This window comes from Gracilinanus agilis, chromosome 5 (genome assembly GCF_016433145.1).
Source record: "Gracilinanus agilis isolate LMUSP501 chromosome 5, AgileGrace, whole genome shotgun sequence".
In the NCBI taxonomy this organism is placed as follows: Eukaryota; Metazoa; Chordata; class Mammalia; order Didelphimorphia; family Didelphidae; genus Gracilinanus; species Gracilinanus agilis.
In genome coordinates, this window is record NC_058134.1 from 229,090,959 (window position 1) to 229,112,782 (window position 21,824).

Consider the following 21,824-nt stretch of genomic DNA (forward strand, 5'->3'; position numbering starts at 1 on the left):
AAAAAAACCTTAAAACAACAAAATCCTGCTATGGTTATAGGAATGCTCAGGATGTAAAAGAAGAGAATGACTCCAAATTGATATTATTATCAATAATAAAATATTATCAATAATAAAAAAGCCTTAATAAAAAACATAGCTTGGGTATAAATTAACTTGTTTTGCTTGGAAGAGATTTTTTAAAAGACTTTTTAAAAAAGTTATTAAAAATTTTTATCAATAAAATTAATGCTAGATGAAGCAATTATGAATGCTATAGAAAAAAGAATTGGAAAGGGAATTAACAGCTTATAACAAGAAGAATGAAATTTTGCTAAGTGGTAAACTCACTGAAAATTAGAACATCCAAAATAGAAACCAACAGCTCTGAGACAAGAAGAAATGTCAAAACTAAGTTGAACGGTTGAAAGATAGAATAAGATGTAAGATATTTCTTAATAAAAACAAATGGAAAAGATATTGAGAAGAAAAATTAAGATTCATCAGTCCACCTGAACTTAATGACCAAAGAAAGCCTGAACATCACATTTTGAAAAATCTTAAAATGAAACTGCTGAGATCTCTTAGAATAAGAGGACAAGTAGAAATAGAATTTAATGGCAATTTCCTGAAATTCTGAAATGAAAACTTACAGAAACATTATAGACATATGTATTATCCTCATTATTTGCAAAATCCTTTTTTAAAAATTGACTTGCTAAAATTTATTTGTAACCTCAAAATCAATACTCATGATATTGTCATGCCATTTAAGGACCTGTGCAAAGCAGCTATATTATATTGCGGTACATGGCCCCAGTTGACATTCTGTCTTCTTGTTTTTAACTGTCATAGCATAAAAAAATCCTTTTTGTGGCCTGTTTGGTGATTCTTTTTCTTATTTTTAGTGCTTTTTATTGGTTGCTTAATGGTTTAAAATAGTCAAGCATAGCACTGAAGTACTGTCTAGTGTTCCTAAATGTGAGAAGGCTGTGAGGTGTCTTCCAGAAAAAGTACATGTTTAGATAAGCTTCATTTGTGTGTGAATGATGGGCTTTATGGCCATGAGTTCAATGTTAATAATTATCAGTATGATACAGTCATAAAAAAGAAGGAGGTATTCTCTTATGTGTACATGAAGCCTCCCTGGAAAGAGCTCAAAGTTGTGACCAGAGGCTGACAAGAATCTAAGTCTGAATTTTTCCCAGGAAAAGTAGTTCAGTATTGACTAATTCAGTGTTCACTGTGACTTTTTAGAACATAAATACTGTGAATGATGAGAATCGACCATATACACAGAATGTGGCAGCTACCACTATGAAGGAACAAAGAGCCTTGGATATAATGTTCCAGAATGCAAAGGATATAAGTTCTTAGCTAAGAATAACTTAACCAGAAAAAATGGAGTATAATTTGACATGGGGAAAATGGATTTTTGATGAAATATAGGACTTCCAAACATTAGTGATGAAAAGACCAGAGCCACAAAATATTAAAGTTTAAAGACAGGAATGAAAAAGGTAACCATGAATAAACAACAATAAGGGACTAAAGAAGAATAAATTGCTTAAATTCTAAAATGGAGAGAATGATCCATGTGTTCCCTCCGAGCCCTGTCATCATCAAAGAGGGGAGTTTAAATAGAAGACCTGGGAGTGGTTCTGCTGTGCTTTGATGATTTTAAGAGAAGAAAAGAGAGGAAAAGAGGAATACTACCCACAAGAGAAAAGAAAAGGAAGATGAGAACAAACAATCTCACATAATCAGGATAAGCAAGAAGACATCTGTGTAAACAAGGAAGAGATAATGGAGCAGTGGCTGACATTTGAACTTTACTTTCCTAAGAACTAGGCAAAGGAAGAAAGAATACACTCACCCAGGGTTGGGTAAAGAAATATATTTATTTCGATATGAAAATAGGAGGAAAAGGAGAAAAGGATGGTAGATTAAGAGTGGATTAATTCCAAGGAAAACAAACTAAAGATGTACAAATATGTTTTTATCTCTTTTTGAGGCAGTAAAAATGAGTATTTGAGAGGGAGCCCATAAATTGTGGAATGGCTAATTATAATAGCTAACATTTATTTAGCACATATTATATATCCCAAGCATTAAAGGAAATGCTTTGCAAATATTATCTCATTAGATTCTCACAAGCATCCTAGAAGGGAGAGGCATTATTATTACCCCCATTTTATAGATAAAGAGCTTGAGGCAAACAGAGTTCGTGATTTTCCCAGGGTCACATTGTTAGTAAGTGTCTGAGCTCAGATATGGACTAAGGTTTTTCTGACTCCAGGCCCAGGCCTCTAATTCACTGTGACACCTAGCTAAACAAGTTGTAGACATGGTGAAATACCACTGGACTAAAATAAATGATGAAAAGCATTGTTTCAGAGAAATGTTGAAAAAATTTTAGGAACTGATGCAGAGTGAAGTGAGCAGAATGAGAACAGTTTATACAGTGATAATCATGTGGGAAAAGCAGATCGCTGTGAGTAAATGAAGAATTCTAATCAGTTTAGTGATTAGCCAGGAACCCAGAGCGGGTCCTGACAGAGAGGTGCAGGATTCCATCAGGCTTAGTGCTAAACCAGCTTCTGCTGGACTGGAGAGATTTTCATTTTCTTTTCATTCTCATTTGGGGCTGACCTGGGAGAAAGAGAAAGTGGATTTTTACTGCCTGAATATATGTATGAAAATATGAATCATTAAATATATATGCATATATATTTAATGATTCATATTTTCTTTCATTTCCCCCCAAAATATGATATACAGTAGGACGAAAAGGGGGCTGGCTTCCTATTTGAGTGGCAAATTGATCCAGGACAGGAATGGAATTATTGGAACCTTTTGTGCTAATCAATAGAGTTATAGTAACTGTTTATGGTTGTTGCTCCTCCAGCTTGGACAGGATGAGGGAATCTAATTTCAAGAGGAGAGAAGAAAAAAGGAAAGAAAGAGAGAGAAAGAGAGAAAAAATTATATATATTATATAATTTAAATGTTAAAGAAGGGTTGCAGAAAACATTTATCATCTCATTTGATCCTCATCACAGCTCTATGAGGTCAGTAGTGTTATTATTAGTATTTTTCATAGGAAGAAATTAAGGCTGAGAGAAGTTAAGAGTTACACAGTGAATGTTTGAGGCTGAATTTGAACCAGGGTCTTCCTGATTCCAAGTCTGGTGCTCTACCTAGCCTGCTTCACTTTTGAATCACTAATTTAACATTAATAAAGTTTAAACATTTTGTGCTTTCTTTTATACACATTTTTTGGAATTTCCTTTCTTCTTATGCCCATTAGCCATGGGTGTAGCTCAAGGTATGTCTTAGGTCCTCTTCTCTTTTCTCTATTTTCCTTGGTTCCTAAATCTCATTGGTTTAATCATTGTTTCTAGGCATGTGAATGATGTGCTGAACAAAGCACTGGATCTTGAGTCAGGAAGATATTACATTCAAATCTGGCCTCAGATAGTTATAGTTGTGGGATCCTGGGCAAGTCATTTGATTTCTGCCAGTTTCCTCATCTGTAAAATGGGAATGATGATAGTACCACCCTTCTAGGGGTGTTAATGAGGATCAAATGAGATATTTATAAAGCACTTTACAAGCATTTAAGTGCTACACAAATATCACCACCATCATGATTATCAATCTCTTTCGCTAGCCTTAATCTTTCTCTTTACCTCTATTCCCATACCAACAGCCATTTGAACATTTCAAATTGAATGTCCCACAGGCGTCTCAAACTCAACCATGTCCAAAAATCATCTTTTCCCCCAGAACTTCCAAACTGTTTTGTTTTATATCTTAGGACTTAGCTTAGTTCTTGGCACATGATCACCCCTTATTAAATGCTGCTTATTTGATTTCATACTGCCTTATGCACAGCTGGTGAAGTTTAGATGTACAGGTCAAGTACAAATATTTTTAAGAAGGCAGCTTAAATTTCCTTATTCAGGTTGCTGCAAAAATGCTGTCTGCATTTAACATCATCTTTAGGCAATATCCCAATATTCCAACAGATGGTGTCATTAGTATAGGGTATTAGAGAGGATTCTTTGGTAGTAATTGAGCCTGGACACTATGGTAATTATTGGGTCATAGGATACAGCAGACTACAGCATTTCAGTAGGACTCAGAATTAGAAAGAGGGCCAGTTGGTGGCTTTGGTAAATAGTCTATAGCAGTGGTTCTCAAACTTTTTTGGACTACCACCCCCTTTCCAGAAAAAATATTACTTAGCGCCTCCTGGAAATTAATTTTTTTAAAATTTTAATAGCAATTAATAGAAAAGATATAGGTATTAATGTTTCTACCTTTTTTGTAAAATATAGTAAAGAAAGGTGTAAATTAGAAACATTGAACTTTGAAATTATGGAACTATTTACTGAACTCAGAATAGAATGTAATACAAAAAAAGTTAAAATATTCGAAATCATCTTAATGAGATGGACTGGAGAGATTTTCACCTGTGGCCATCACCACCTCCTTGGATCGCTGCAGCACCCACCAGGGGGTGGTGGTGCCCACTTTGTGAATCACTGGTCTATAGGAAAGTGATTCCACTTCAAGTGACAGGGTAGTTGTGACAAGTGAATCTACAGAGTAAAGAGACTCAGGGTGTGGATGTCAAGTTACAGAAGCTGGACAAGGGTAGTATGAAGCTGCTTGCTGCTCATGTCAGGATGTTTGGAGGTCTGATTTCATTGGGAAGGCAGAGGTAGAAACAAGGCTTTGAATTCATAGATAGAGCTCAGTTTATGGTGCTTGCAGCAGAAATGGGACAAGTGGGAACAGTTCCAAAAGGGATTCAGGGAAAGTATCCCTTCTCATGGGGTGGCAAGTATAGATAATACTACCCAGACTGGTGTTTGAGAGTTAGTCTTAGACACTGTCTGCTTTTTGACTCTGGTTTTAGACAGAGTAGGGGATTGTGATGGTGCTTGTTGCGTTATTTTCCTTATAGTATTTCCTTCTCCTTGAGGCTCCTGGACTGCTGCCCTTGCTTCTCACACCAGCTAGAATCCCTCTCCATTATAGCAGTAGTCCTTCTATTTGTAGTGGTAGTGCTTCTTCCTAACTCCTCAAGTTCCTTTGGTTTTTAGGATAACCTCATGAGGCACAGAATGTGAATGCTAGTTACTATGTCATGGAGGAAAATGAGACATAGAGTTGTGGGATTTAAGCCTAAGCTAGGAGCAGAATTTAGACTTACTGACTTCTTGGTCATTGTTCTTTTTTCTTTCTTGATAAAACTAGGTATTTATACCCAGAGGTGGGACAATGCAGTGGCAGGTAAAAGACATACAGAAGGGCTTTCCCCCCTAAACTTTTTTTCTGATTAGTTTAAAAATACAAATGCAAATTTAAATAACAAACAGGATTCTGTTAGCTCTTTCTCCATTGCTCAGAAATGATGGATGACCTATTAATTTTCTAAAAGGTGATGTAACTAAAACATTTGCCATCAATTCAACAAAAGAAAAAAATGATATATAAGTAGTTTTGAAATCATTATAATTTTTAAAAAGATGAGACAAAAAGCTTTTAAAAAGCTATAATTTTAATAACTTATGTGTTATTTTTGCCTTTAGCTGTGGTATAGTAGATAAAGAGCTGACCTTGAAGAAAGGAAGACTTTATTACATCTCTATATCATATGTATCAATATACATACATATATAAATATAAATATATATACATACATTCTATCTCTGTGACTCTGGGTAAATCACTCACTTAGCCTCTTTATCTTCTAGGCAACTCTCTAAGACTGTGTTGATAGAAGGCATTAATTCATTTGTACCATTGAAATCCCAGGTCCTGCCCCTGTTTCCTATAAGATAGGACATCAAAGGTAGTTTATGATCTATTTGATGAATATATTGAGGATAATGATTTCTTGTTATTTTCTCCTTTCTAGTTGTGATTTCAGTTAAGATGTCTTAACCATATTTAAAAATTTTTTTGTACCTGCAGCACTGTATCCTCTAGCATCACAGCTTTAGCGTGTGTAACTCTGGAAGATGTCATCAAACCTCATTTAGATTCACCTTCAGAAAGGACTCTTTTTTTGTTTTCTAAAGGGACATGTAAGTGCACACTGAACACTATATTTCTCACATTATTTCAAATGAGAGTGGGCTTAAGATAATGGACGTTTTCTATCCCTAGAGAGGTAGCTCTATTTCAGCAGTAAATTTTCAGGAAAATAGTTCCCTTTTTTAGACAAAAGTTAAAGCACTTAGTCAGCAGTTGCCCTGATTCTTCCAAGTCTAATTGATATTTCAAGTTATAGTATAAGAGCCAGGGATCCTTTTTGCCCCTTTATTTCATTGACTTGGTTAAAAGCCAAATCTAGGATGCTTTGGTATTTAAATTGAAGATGTAAAAATATAATAAACCTCCTCTTTGATCACATAATATGCAGGCCTCTTAGGAACCTAGAACCCTTCATATTCCATATAGTACTACTTGCTCTATTGGGCCTGTACCCTAATAAGATTCTAAAAAGGACTCTCAGGGAGGGGAATGTTCACCTTATGGCTTCAAAAAGTGAGGACTGACTGACTGAAAAGGCATGACTAAGCACCTCCTCTGTGCCAAGCACAAGTAGGTCAGATACATTAGCAAGAGTGAAATAACCCCTGTTTTCAGGTACCTTGGAGTCCAATGAAGGGACAGCACGTAGAAGGGAGTGGAGGCCAGGGAAGAGAGTTTTGGTCTAGGAGGCAGAGAGCTGTCCACAGTAGCATCCTTTCCAGAGGTACTGGCTTCATGGCATGGTTCTCAGAGTAAGAGCTAGAAAGCTTGTTGGAATGAGAGTAATGTTCATGAGAGGAGGGCAGATGGTGATCTGTGGAGAAGGCGGAGGTGACTGGCGCGAAGAATGATTGGGGGTCATCTATATAGAATTGATTAGATGAATGAGTATTCAAACATTAGTCAGGAGATATCAAAGAGCCAAAGTTGAAAAAATAAATTCCTGCTGTGGGTGAGGGGTAGAGTCGGTGTTCCCAGCACAAGGTATTCCCAAACCAGCAGAAGCCACATGTGACATTGCTATATGAAATCTTGTATTACATTTATTCATTTCACTCTTTATAGAAAGTTTAAGATGACCTCCATCAAAATAGGTGAACAGAATAATTAGTAGAAAATTAAATATTTTAGTTTTTGGCCTGACAGCAAATTTTTAGAAGGTAAATAAGTTAATTCATGTATGTGTGCTGTTGTAGTTGTATCTCAATACTGAAAGGTCCCTCAACCACAAACTGTTGTATTTAAAGATTTTATTAAAGAGCAAAGTAAATATATTAAAGAGGAGGGGGATAGATATTTAATTGTTTATGTTCTCTTATATGGAGAGAAGAGAGAAATTTTGGACTGCTGTCTCCTTTCTCCATTCAGCCAAATAGTTATGTGGGGCCAGGATGGGAAAGGCAGTGCAAATGATAATACTGGGGACAAGATGAGCACCCTTTCCTCTGAGCATCTGCACACATTCTCTAACCTTTCCCCAAAATCCTCCTCTGGCAAAAAGAAAAGCTTCAGAGGAAGCCTTTACATTTGTCAGTTTTGGGGATTGAACTTATTTGAGTCTGTTTCTTCATTTTTCATAGGAGGTTAACAGGGCTGTCCCTGATGTTATTAGGAATGAGACTTCCTTCACAGAATTGTAGTAAGGATTAAATAAGATCCGGTGTTTTATGAGCTTAGCAAGACTTAAATATGTACAGGAGAGTGAAGATGATGATGACGATGATGATGACTAACAGAGTACTAGACCTGGAGGGGGGATTTCGCAGTCATCTAGTGTAACTTTTTCTCATTCAAGAGAAGGGAAAAGGACCCAGAGAAGTGACATAACTCCATCTGGGGAGTAACGGCTCAGACTCCAATCTGTTTCCTGAACCTTAGGCCAGTGTTATTTTTGTTTTGCCATTCCTTAATCGAAAGTTTATTGGTCACTTCATTTTATCATGCTTTCTTCAAACCCTCTAATAAATTCAAAATATTCTTTTAGATCGGAATCATATTTCATTTTTGCTATTCTAATGTAATTTGTTTTCATTGGCCTTTCTGAGCAGTTTTGCCGTTAAGGGAAAAGCATAGTAGGGAAAAGAACAGAGATAGATTCAATATTATATCCAGTTATTTCCAGGTGAGGCAAGTTACATTGTGTGTTATATAATGAAATCACCATCGTGTCATCCATAGAAACATGGCTATTTGAGATACTGTTTAGTTGTTTCAGTTGTATCAGACTCTTCATGAACCCACTTCTGGTTTTCTCAGCAAATATACTACAGTGATTTGCCATTTCCTTCTCCAGACCTTTTTACAGATTAGCCATTTACAATGGAGAATGCTTTGTATAAGATCTGAGTTAAAGAGTGTTTATGTTCCTGTTTATGGGTAAGCGGATTTCATTAAGCCCTAGAACACTGAAGACCCCATTCTCAGTGTTCTCTAAAACATAGTGGCCTAGAACTCTGTATGTTTTACATTTTGTTTGTTCATTTGTTCAGTTTGTTTTGTATACCGACTCTGTGACACCATTTGGGCTTTTCTTGGCAAAAATAGTGGTTTTCCATTTCCTTCTCTAGCTCATGGTTAAGTAGTGACTTCTCTAGGGTTATGCAGCTAGTAAATATTTGAGGACAGATTTGAACTCACAGAATCTTCCTGATTTCAGGTCTGGTACCCTATCCTCTGGGCTACCTAACTGTTTTAGGTATTGTATGTTGCTAAGTATTATAACATTGATATATTGCTAAATAACATATACACATATGCATATATGTATTTGTACATATATACACATATTTCTATGTCTCATGACATATTGCTGGTTGGGAAGTTTTTTGAGTTATGACACATATCTTAGGTAGACACTGTGGATAGATTAACTAAGGCTCAGTTTGAGTTCTAGTTGGGAAACAGTGTACTGCTTTCAGTGACCTCAAACTGCTCCTTATCATAAAAGCTATTTTTTTAAACACCAGAATTTTCCCCACATTACTGTGTGATTTGAATAATGGAATGCTTTGTCAGAAGAATAAGACTTACAAATGGCCAAAAGATCTATGGAGCTATGAATATTGGTTATAAGTGGTCTGTTGCATATTGCCAAAAGTGATTCATGTGTGAAAATGTCATCATAAACTTGTCTGAAGACATATATCAACTAGCATTAGAGTTGTAAAGGCCTTGGTCAAAGTCAGATTTCTGACCATGCTGCTATATGTCCATAGGAAAGCCATTTAACCTTTTTTGTTGTTCAGACTAAGAGCATTTCTAATATATCAAGTGTATTTCTGGGAATTGAGGCTCAGATCTGTCCCTTGGACCTTCCTTTTCAGTCCTTTGTTTCTAAGAAGTTTAGGAAATCCCCCAAACTGAAACTCTGGGGTGATAGAATAGTGAGATTATGGGTTCTGTCTTGCTGGTAAATAGGAATTAGTTTAGACTGGATGTACCTGTAAGCAGCAGAACCTAGTTTTGGTCTCCATTGCGGTAAATGGAGGTCATACATATTCAGATAAGACCTAATCAAAGACTCCAGGCATTTGATTGTCTACCATCTATCAAGGAATCTGGGAAAGGATTAAGAGAATGATGTGCCACCTTCTCATTGGATATTTACCAATTAGAGATGTCTTGGGATGTCCAGGGGAGGACCAAATAATGAACTTCCAAAATTGTATTTCATGATCCAATGGCAGTGGAACTTCTTTGTCTTTGATCATATAGAGAGACCATTGATCAGTTAATTTATTGGTTATTGCTAGTCTAATTAATAAATTGATTTTCTTACCCAGAAGCCTGTCTCTTGGAATTATTAATTATCATAAGACAATTCTCAAAGACTGTAAGTTACATATAATTTCTGATCTTCATTACTGGATGAAATTTCCACATGAAGAATATCTTACACTGATAAAATCATAGGCCTGGACCATACAAAGACAGGTCAAGAATAAAGAGAAGATGAGCCACTCATATAGCTAGAATTGAGGGGACACTAATAGACGTATTGGACACAAAACAGTACAAGAATTACATGAAGATGGGAAGAGTTTCTACTGAGGATCTCTGGGGAGTCATGGATAAAAAAATCACATAAGATTGGGAAGTATAGACAAATTGCACTTGACAAAATAGTTATTGATCAAATAAATGAAATAATCCAACTGCAGATTTACATAAGAATGTGCTTGCTATTTTATGGAACATGATGACTTTGGAAAAAGTCAAATCCTATGAAAAACAAATGATGTCTGAAGTAAATTATGAAAGAAATCAATGAGTCTAAGAAGATTCGGAGATGAAGAGAGAAAGCATTCAAGACATGGAAGATAGACACTGCAAAAGGGTGAAGACAAGATGGAGTATCATGCATGAACAATATATAGAACAATATAACCAGACCATGGAATATATGGAGAAGCCAAAGGACCTATCTTTGACTTAACATTAAGGATGTCTATAGATGCTATAGATTCTGGTGGTCAGAACTGACAGCAGTTGGATATTATGCTCTCTTAAGATGGTGATGCCAGGCCTTAGAGCTTCCAAAACTGTTAACTTCCAAACTGCATGGTTGTATTTTCCCACCAAAACTTTGCAAAAAGGAAAACACTGAGGTGTATTGTATCAGGCTAGACTCTCTCTGTCTCTGTGTCTCTCTATCTCTCTATCTCTCTGTCTCTGTCTCTCTCTGTCTCTCTGCCTCTCTGTTTCACTCTGCCTCTCTATATATATCTCTGTCGCTCTCTCTCATTAAAAGATATTTAAATTTCCACATAATTTTTGTAAAGTTATATGATTCATATTGTCTCCCTTCTCCTCTCCTCTCTCCTGGAGCTGGCAAGCAATTTGATCTGGATTATAATTGTATTATCATGCAAAACATTTCTACATTGTTCATTTATGTAAGATAATAATCATATGAAACCAAACCCCAAAATAAAACCCCAAATAAACTAAAGTGAAAAATCATATGCTTTGATTTGCATTTTGACTCCAACAGTTCTTTCCCTGGAAGTAGGTAGCATTCTTTGCCATAAGTTTCTTAGAATTGCCTGGATCATTGTATTGCTGAGAGCATCGAAGTCTATCACAGTTGATAATTCCACAGTATTTCTGTTACTGTGTACAATGATCTCTTGGTTCTGATTATTTCACTTTGCATCAGTTCATGTAGGTCTTTCCAGGCTGGTTCTCTCCAATGGTTTTAAACATGGCGATAGGAAATGTAGCTATTGATCTGGAAAGGGCATGTTGGGTTCAAGGGAGACCATGAAAGACTCTGATAACTGACTGCTAAAGTCCTTGACAGCTGCCTCTCTTGTAGTATGGAGATGACCCTCATATTTTAAAGAAAAGGGGTGCTAGTTGGTCCTATCTGTCCCTTTGATCAAATGGTGTATTGAAAGAAGACTGACTTGACTTAAGTGTGGAGAATCTCATGGCCAAAAGGTCTTATCATTAAATGGTGAAGTTTGGGGATCCCAGGAACTTAGGAAATCACTTATGAAGGCATTATACTATTTGCATTGCCTATGGAAATCTCCACAGTGATGAAATCATAGTTCATTTGAACAATCATTAGTCAATAGCACTTCTGAACCTTTTTTGGTAAATATAGCAACTAAATAGGTTGGAGCTAGACCAGTGGCAAATCTATGCTCTGTGCTGTGGGTTGGAGCCATAGAGCAAGTTAAGTTTGGGGACAAGTGAGCTGCCCTCACTGTGAGGAAATGAACACTACCATAGGTAGAGAAATCCAAAGTGTTTCACAAGAGAGAACCTACCAGAATTTGAAACAGTAGTTGTAACACAGAAATTCTGATACCCAAAGATATGAGAAAAACACTGATAAATAATAATGGAAACATGAAGGTATCAAATATTGCCTATCCATTATTTAAAATCTTCTTTTACCTTCTGTAACACCTTTTGATCCTTTTCACCTGGTAACAGACACATACCAGTTGTGGACTTAAGAAACATAAAATATAAAATGGTGATGGGCCTTTGCTATCCAAAGAATCTTCAACATAACAAAGGCTGCTATGGGAATGAGAAGAATTTCAACAAGATCATGAGAAATCTGTCACAACTAATCATGCAGTATCTTATGGAATTATATTTGATTTTGGAAGTACTGGAACCTGAATACACATGTTTAAACTCATCCAGACATTCCCTAGCTGTGTATGTATATAAATTCTTTCCAGATGTTCTATAGTACATAGAAACTATATTCATACAGCTACTTGCAACTTAGTGTGATGTCAGCAAGGTTGCAATCTTAAGCACAGAGGGAAAATCGGACAATTTTTTATTTTTTTATTTTTTAAACCCTTATCTTCCATCTTAGAATCAATACTGTGAATTGGTTCTGAGGCAGAAGAGTGGTAAGGGCTAGGCAATGGGGGTTGTGACTTGCCCAGGGTAACACAACTAGGAAGTGTCTGAGGTCAGATTTGAACCTAGGACCTCCTGTCCCTAGGCCTGGCTCTTAGCCCACTGAGCCACCCAGCTGCCCCCTTACACAGAGTTTTTTAGCCACTGCTTTTATCTAATTTTAAAGGAGACTTGGATCATGCTGAAAAAACATACAGAATTTCAGGGTAAAATACAGAAGTTCACATGTATGAATTGTGCTCTCAAGAAGTATCAGAAATCTATAATAAAATGCATAAAACGGAAGAAGTCTAGAGCTTGTAATTTTATGCTTTTACTTACTATTATGATCAATGTATAGTTAGAAAATTTTGTACCTTGGACTTCATCCCCCAGAAGTTCTTCAGTATTTCCCAGAATTACTTTTAATCTCTCCACCATATTGTGTGGTCACGTTTTGTATAAGCGCTTCCTCTTCCTCTTTTTCCCATGTGTGGGGCTGAGGAGGGCGGCTTTTTGCTCTAGCTTTTTTTATGTTATTACTAATAAACCTTATTAAATATAATACTTAAAATGTTGAATATTAATTTTGAAACGCATCTTGTAGCAAAAGTCAGTCTCATAGATAAGGAGAAAGGAGGCAGTCTTAAAATTGAAGACTTTGAAATCACAGCAAAATATATTTGTAGAATCATAGAAGTTAACATGTGGGAGAATCCTTTTATTTGTATAGACCTTACCTATATTAGTTTGCTACCACAAGGATTTGGGTTTCTGAAAACCAGAGTGTTTAAGCTGGCTAAGGAAATCGATGACATTAAAACAAGGTAGGCTCTAGATGCCACGTTTGACTACCTTAATTCTCTGAACAGACAATAGAACAATCTCATAATGCCTGAGAAATAAACATTTCCCAATTATGTTAATTAAATCCTAATATATTATGATATAATTTTTAACACGGATTTCATGGTTTATATTTTGGACAGTTTTTATCAGCGCATTGTGTAACCTTTTGGTGCTTCCCCTGGTATATCTACATTGATGTTAGTTGGTGGACAGTAGACAGTTTGATTCAGTTCAGAATTCAAAGGCGTATAATCCATTCAGTGTCCATACAACCCATACCTGATAGTAAGAAAGACTTACATGGTTCTGCTAGATGAGTGTGCGACCTAGTCATTTTTAATTTACTTAAAAGATTATTTTGCCTGTCACTGGTTTTATGTTGGGGAAAGCTGGCACTTCATTGGTTAGAGCACTAGGCCTGGAGTCAGAAAGACCTGACTTGACACTTCCTAGTTGTTTGACCATAGGCAAACCACTTAACCTTTGGTTGCCTGATAAAAGGATCCACTTGATCTACTGGAGAAAGATATGGCAAACCACTTCAGTATCTTTGCCTAGAAATCACCATAAACTGCTATGGTCCATGACCTCTGGGTCATGAAGAGTCAGACATGACTGAATGACTGAACAACAATGATACTGAGAGGATTATTTTTATTTTGTGGTATAAAATGACAGCTTTTAATTTTGACAGTAACACATAAATTGATTTGTAAATATAAATTTCTTTCAGAATTAGATTAAGAACTAGGTGTTTTAGGTTTATGATTCTTAAATTTAAGACTTGTGGGAAAGGCTATTGTCTCATGTGCTATGCTGATAGTTGTGTCCCATTCTTCACTCCAGAGTTTCTATCTAATTTGTCATAGGAAGATATAATATATTTAATTTGTTAAGAATCTTCCACTGGGATGTCATTTAACTTTTTTTGTTTTAACATTCATCTAGGCTTATTCTATGGAATAATTTGCATTGGGATGGCTGCTTTGGCATCATTAATGGGAAGTATGTTACAGGTAACATACATTTGTAGTTATATATAAGCAAGCTAGTGTTAGGTTGCTATAATTAACTGAATTTTTAACCTGTATTATATTTCAAAATTCTAGCATCTAGCTCAGTGATTCCCAAAGTGGGTGCCTCCGCCCTCTGGTGGGTGCTGTAGGGGAGCGGTGAATAAACTGTAAGGGGGTGGAGATAGTATGTGACAGAGGGCGCTAAGTAATATTTTTTCTGGAAAGGGGGCGGTAGGCCAAAAATGTTTGGGAACCACTGATCTAGCTGCACTCATAACTGGAAAGCACTCTGGCAAGTAGAAAGCCTTCCCAAGAATACTCTGTAATTTAGAAATGGTAAAAACAGAGGATCTATGGGACAATTCCCTGCATTGGGTCCATGGAATACAATCTGGGGCTGGCCTTTCATGTCATTTTCACCTATGTATCAGCAGTAAAAAAATATTTAGCAAGTACCTAATAATGTGTGGGATCTTGTTCTTACAGTTGGAAAAACCTAGACCAGATCATCATTTCTAGAAGATAGCACATGACAAAAACACCAACTTTTATACATTTTAAAAGAGCACATTAAACTAATGTGTACATGTATAATAGCATATTCCCATCATTTATTGGTGAAAGGGAGCAAACATGCAATTAGGATGAATAGCTTAGAGGAGGGATTAGAATTCCACTCCTAGACAGAATGACAGAGGGAAGTTACAGGCTCTATTCCATTCAACTCAGAAATACTTTATAAATAAATAGGTAGATTTCAAATACTTTTTTTATTAGAAAAAAAAAACTTCTTACTTTCTGTCATAGAATATCAATTTCAAGGCAGAAGAATGATAAGGATTGTGCAATTAGATTTAAATGACTTGTCCAGGGTCACAAAGCTAAGAAGTGTCTGAACTGTGCTCCTCCCAGCTATAGGCTTGTCACTATCATTTCAAATACTTAAAAATAAATATTTCATTTCCCCCCAGTTACATGTAAAAACAATTTTTAACATTTGTTATTTAGAATTTTGAGTTCCAAATACTCTTCCTCAGTTAGCAAGCAGTTTGTTTTAGGTTATACATGTCTAGTCATGTAAATTTCCATATAAGTCATATTATGAAAGTAAACACAGATAAAAAACAAGAACAAGAAAAATAAAGTTAAAAAATATGCTTTGATCTGCATCCAGACTCCACTTCTTTCTTTGGAGGTGGTAGCACTCTTTTTTTTTTATCATTAAGTACTATGGAATTGTCTTGGATCATAGAATTGCTGAGGATATTTAAATCAGTCATAGTTGATCATCATGGAATATTGCTGTTATGGTGTACACTGTTCTCTTAGTTCTGCTCATTTCATTTTACATCACTCATCTCTTCAGGTAAGTCTTTCTACATTTTTTCCTGAGAGCACCCTGCTCTTCATTTCTTCCCCCCCAAACTTAATTATATTTTTTCTACTTCCCAGCAGAAATAATTTTAACATTCATTTTTTGATATTTTGGAAGCCAAATTCCCTATCTCCTTCCCCTCTCCCTTTTCTGAATCAAAAACCAATGATATAGTTTATACATGTGCTATTATGCAGTACGTATTTCTATATTCATCATGAAAGAATACACATATCACACATACAAAAATTCATTAAGAAAATAAAATGAAAAATATGTTTCTATCTGTTTTTATATTTATATCAGTTTCTCTTATGGCAGTTGGAAAGCATTTTTCATCATGTCTCTCAGAGTTGTCTCAGATCCTTGCATTGTTGATAGTAAAGTCATTCATAGTTAATTATCATATAATATGGTTGTATTGGATATTTTTGAAGATAGGAGGGAGAGATGGGAAGGAAACAATGCAGGATGCTATTTTCTTTTTAAACTTCCTTAAATTTTAGTCTCTTTGGTGATCAATTCCAGTTTTAAAAAAATTGAAGCAAGTGGAACTTTCTGAAAAGCTATAGTATTAGGTTTCTAAAAGAAATTTGAACTGTTTATTCATTTAAAAAGCAATAAAAGATTACAAGGACTTAAATGTTTAAATAAATGATGGAATTATTATTTATTGATTTGAAAATCAATTTTTTTGTTCAACATATGTGTTATGCAGATATTCCATTTTGGAATATTAAAACTCTAAATTTTTATTTCAGAAATATCTACAAAAATTCAGCTTACCAAAATTACTGTAGTCTTAAGCTGTTAGTTTTTTAGCTCCTAGTGTTGTCATTTCTTTACAAATAAATATGATGTATATAGAAAAATATTGTTGTTACTTTGTACATATTCCTCTGGATCTATTCACTTAGCCTTTCTAGGTTTTTCTGAAATTTTTCTGTTTGTCATTTCTTATAGCATAGTAGTATTCCATCACAATCCCAAACCATAATTTCTTCTTTCCCATTTGATGGTCATCCCCTCAATTTCCAATTTTTCTCTTTTGGATACATATAGGTTCTCTTCTCTTTAAAAATAAAAATCTCTTTGGAATACAGACCTAAATAGTAGTATCTCTGGGTTAAAGTGTTGTGGGAGAGCTTTGAGGTGAAACCCCAGGTTTGCGACAGGTTTCCTTTTGCAAGAATGCAAGACTCCAAAACTTAGCTTAAAAATAAAAATAGAAATTTATTAATTTGGAAATCATGCTGAAAGACCCTAGGAGATGGGGTATGGGGATTTTATGCCCCTCTGACAGCAGGGGTTGCAGGATAAGCAAAGGGGATGGGGTGAATCAAGAATAAAGTAATTTTTTGAGGTTGGAGGAATAGGAGATGATCTGTACAATTCAAAGGATGATTAGATTAGGTATGTGTATCAGGGTAGAAACTAGAGGTGCACATCTATGTCAATTGAAGGTCTCGAGAAGGTACATATCTATGATAATTAAAAATCCAGGAGAGAATTCAAAGGGGGGTGCATGCTCCTAGAAGGGAATTTCATATGTCCCCTTTGATCTAAAACACTTGTGGAGTTTGAGGTGTCTAGAGGGAAACCTGTACCCTTATATCAAAAGGATATACATAGTGTCAAATTGCTCTCCAAAACTGTTGAATCAATTCACAACTCCACCAACAATCATTAGTGTCTCAATTTTCTCACATCCCCTCCAACATTTGTTATCTTCCTTTTTGCCATATTAGCCAATCTGATAGCTGTGGAGTAGTAGCTCAGAGTTGTTTTAATTTGCATTTCTCTAATCAATACTGATCTAAAGCATTTTTTCCTAAGACTATAGATAGCTTTGATTATTTAATCTAAAAACTGCTTGTTCATACCATTTGACCATTTAATGAATTGGAGAATGACTTGTATTCTTATGCATATGACTCAGTTCTCTATATATTTGACAAATGAGGTCTTTATCAGAGTAACTTGCTATAACATTTTTTTCATGGTTATGACTGATGACTGTGTATTTCCCCCCATGCTGTTACCCCACCTATTTAAACTACTCTCCTTTCATCCTATACATCCTCAAAAATGTTTTGCTTTTGATAGCCACTTTCTTCCATATGTCCTCCCTTCTACTAGCTTCATCTTTCTCTTATCCATTTCCCCTCCTACTTCTCCATATAGGGTAAGATAGATTTCTCTACCCAACTTAGTGTGCTACTCCTTTTTTGAGCCATTTCTTATGTGACCTTCCCCACCCCACCCCATCTTTCCTTTCGATATAAAAAGCTTTTTTGATGCCTCTTTTAAGATAATTTACTCTATTCTACCTCTCCTTTCTCTTATTGCATTCCTTTTTCTCACCTTCATTTTTATAGTGCCTCATTATATTAAATTTAAATCCATGCCCTTTATGTATATTCCTTCTAATTGCCTTTATAATGATAAACTTAGGATTTTCAAGTATCATCTTCCCACAAAGAAATGGAAACAATTTAATCTTATTGAATTCCTTATGGCTTTTCTTTCCTGTTTATCTTTTCATGATTCTCTAAATTTAGTCTTATATTTGAAAGTCAAATTTCCTATTCTGGTTTAATTTTTTTCATCAGGAATGCTTGAAAATTCTGTTTCATTGTCTATCCAGCCCTCTACTCTCCTTCTAACCTCCCCTCCCCCAAAGGAGTATACTCAGCTTTATGTTTTATGGATTATAAAAGGTATAACTCCAAATAATGTGGCAAAAATGTAGAATGGTTCATCATTTTTTATTCTTAGAACACTGAGTAAGAAAATCCTTCTTGATTATTGAGCAGAAGTCAGAAGTTAAATGAATTTTCAGGTGGAACAATCTGAGATCAGTGGATTTTTGCTTCCTCTGTAGCAGAAACTTGTGTGCTATTTTACATTGATCAATTATCTTTCTCTACTCTACCTACTTGTTTTCTAGCTATTTCAAATTATAACTCTGTGATGGGTTTTAAGTCTTTACCTCTTTTAAGTATATAAAATAGTACTGCATGTGTTAGTAAGAGTGATTGGTTTGATCCCAAATTCTATTTGAGAAGTAAGATTCAATTTATGGTTAAAAAAATTCCTAGTAGATACCTAATTTCTAAGCCTGCTAAGCAACCAAATATTCTGGGGTATTGATTTTCCATAAAACCTATCGATATAGAATAATTTATAGTTAGGATTGTTCTACTTAAACTGAAGTTTTACCTTAAGAATGAGTGAATTAGCTAATGCTTGTGTTTTTCCTTTTGTGTCGTCATTTATTTGAATTCATTTAATTCAACAAATCATTATTAATTCATTTTTGGGATTTGTTTAATTACCAATATAAGTACTGTGATTGCTCTATACAGGGCTGAGGAATCTTTATCTTAGGGCTAACCAAGAATATTTTTTGATTTCACTAGATGATTATTCAGCTTCAAGTTAAGAATCACTTTTAACTCACTTGGTGGGTTGGTTTTCTTTCATCATTACTAGAGCAGTGTTTTAAAGGAAACATTATATCAAGGGGTTCCATAGTTGTTTGTTTTTTTTGTTCCAGTAGTAAAAAAAGCATTTGGCATTCAAATAGTCCTTGCTTTCTTATGCTATTTATCTGTCTATTCAAGGTTAGCTTTAAATAAGGAATAAAACTATGTCACGAAGAAGCTGTAATGTAGTATGTAGTGGGGATTATGGAACTCCCTAAAAGCATTGCCCATATCCCAGACTTTCAACAATTACTGAACTTTCAGAGCCACCGTGTGAGTTCATTTTGTGAATTGATTCAGATACAGTATAGATTGATTTAAACATTTTGAGAAACCTTTTAAGTTCACTTGACAAGTTGGTTGGTTCTAGATTGCCCCTGAAGATTTCACCCCATTTGGGATTGATATGTAGGTTTGAACACACTTTGATCAGAGGATATTTTAAATGTTCTTGACTGTGTTGGAGAGAAGTGTGAGTTATAATGATTTATCTACTTTCTACTTGGATTTATTCCAGCTTTCTATAGAACTTCCAAGTAGATTAGTAATTGAGACTTTTGAGGCTATCTTGAGATGGCGAGGGTTCTTAAATAATTAGGCTAATTTTTCATACTGAGGTTCGCCATTATAACTTTTTTATGCTTCACTTGCTGAATGGGATCCACTGCAGAAGTAACCAAGTAGATTCCATTTTGACACCTCTTCTACTCATAACATTTTGGTCAGTTACACTGATATTAGGAGAATATAAACTTTGTTGAAGTCATGAGGGGAATCTAGAAACTACCAGCTCAAGTGCATTTGAGGAAGACTTTTTAGGTTATTTTTTGGGAGCTCTGAAACTGTACTGATGTTTTAGGTCTATAACTAGTGGATAATTCACATCCAGCATGTATTTGCATGACACATTAACCATTATATATGGAAAGCAATTTGACAAAAATTAAGTATAGACTGATATCTAATACCATTTATTAAGATAATATCAAAATGTATACATGACCTAGACATTAAGGGAGATATTATTGTAAGTAAAACAGAAAGAACAGGCAACACATTACCTATCTGATTTATGGTTAGGAGAAGAATTTATGAATAAAGAGATAGAATAAACATTGTGAGATGTGAAATAGATAATTTTGATTACATTAAATCAAAAAGGTTTTGTGCAGATAAAAATGTACCAAGATTAGAAGGAAAGTAGAAAATTGGGGAAATTTTATAAAAAGTTTCTCTGATAGAAGTCTCATATCTAAAATACATAGAGGATTTTATCATATTTATAAGAATATGAGCCACTCCCCAACTGATAATAGTCAGAAGATATGAACAGACAGAATTTAGATGAAGAAATCAGAGTGATATATAGGCATATGTAAAAAGACTCTAAATCATTACTAATTAGACAAATGCCAATCAAAACAATTCTGAGATATCATTTCATAATAATCTTGATAGGGATATGAGACAGTGGGTACACTAATACACTGTTGGTAGAACTGTGAACTGATCCATTCATTTTGTAGAGCAATCTGGAATTATGCCCAGAGTTATAAAAGTGTTATAAGAGTTATAACTTTACATCCATTTGTTTGGTCTATTTCCCAAAGAGATAAGGGGAAAAAGGAAGAGAACCTACATATTCTAAATGGAAATTGAGGGAATATCTATTCATTGGGGAATGGCTGATCAAATTGTGGCATATGATTGTAATGGAATACTATTGCACCATAAGAAATGATGAGCAGGTTAATTAAAAATAACAGAGCAACATGCAGTTATGAAAAGTGAAATGAGTAGAACTGAGAGAACATACAGCTATAGAACTAATGTTTGAAGAATAATTTGTGAATATCTACCTCCAGGGAAAGATCTGATAAATAGAAATATGAATGACAGTTTATATAAACATTTTTTTTGGGGGGTCAAGTGTTGCCTTCTCTGGTGTGGGAGGGGAAAAAAGGAGGGAGGGTGATACCTAATAATTTTGGTCTAGCCAGCAAACAACAACAACAACAAAAACATTGCATGAAGCTACCCAGCAGTTGAGATATTTATAAGAATTCTGTTAGTTGGATACGATTGGCATTAAGGATGTAAATTTGTAAAATATACCAGAGTCAATGAACTGTTCATAAGAAAGAACATAATGGGAAGAAAGAAGAGAATTTGAGGCTACTGGAGAGCATCCACATTTAATTATTGAGAGAATTAAGCAGAAATTGCCCAAAGAGCTACTCACACTGAAGGGCTGTAATAGTTGATGAATATGATTAAAGATTTTTCTTATAACTTGGGCTTCAATGCCACCATCTTACCTTGATGCTTCTATAGCAATTAGGGAGTATAATGGAATATTGTAGCAGAGAGACAGAAATGGTACTGTGACTGAACCTTTTTTAGCTGTAAAATATCCAGAGATAAAATGGTACCTACTTCCAGGGGTGTTGAGTCCTTCAGTATGCATTTTGAAGAGGTGATCTGGCAGGATTGCTGTGGGGAGGCCTGCAGCTGCCCTGTCCAGATAATACAACATGTGCTGGACCAGGTTAGATTCCTCTCTCCTGGATGCTGCCCACTTGCTGGATTAAGCTGGATTCTGTTCTCCCATCCCTGTGAGTTCCCATGAGTGTCAAGTGCTTACTGGATTGAGCTAGATTCTGTTCCCTCTGCTTCTGGTGCTCCTAGGTGTCT

General features: G+C 35.2%; 1 protein-coding gene across 1 annotated transcript in view; it reads left to right on the plus strand.

Annotated features, from left to right (window-relative positions):
* LOC123250116 (sodium-coupled monocarboxylate transporter 1-like) overlaps positions 1-21,824 on the plus strand; it is a 238,114-nt gene that overhangs the window by 69,671 nt on the left and 146,619 nt on the right. Inside the window, exons 9-10 of the mRNA XM_044679153.1 lie at positions 5,968-6,080; positions 14,200-14,267. Of these exons, the coding sequence (XP_044535088.1) occupies positions 5,968-6,080; positions 14,200-14,267 (181 nt within the window). The remainder of the gene's footprint in view (positions 1-5,967; positions 6,081-14,199; positions 14,268-21,824) is intronic.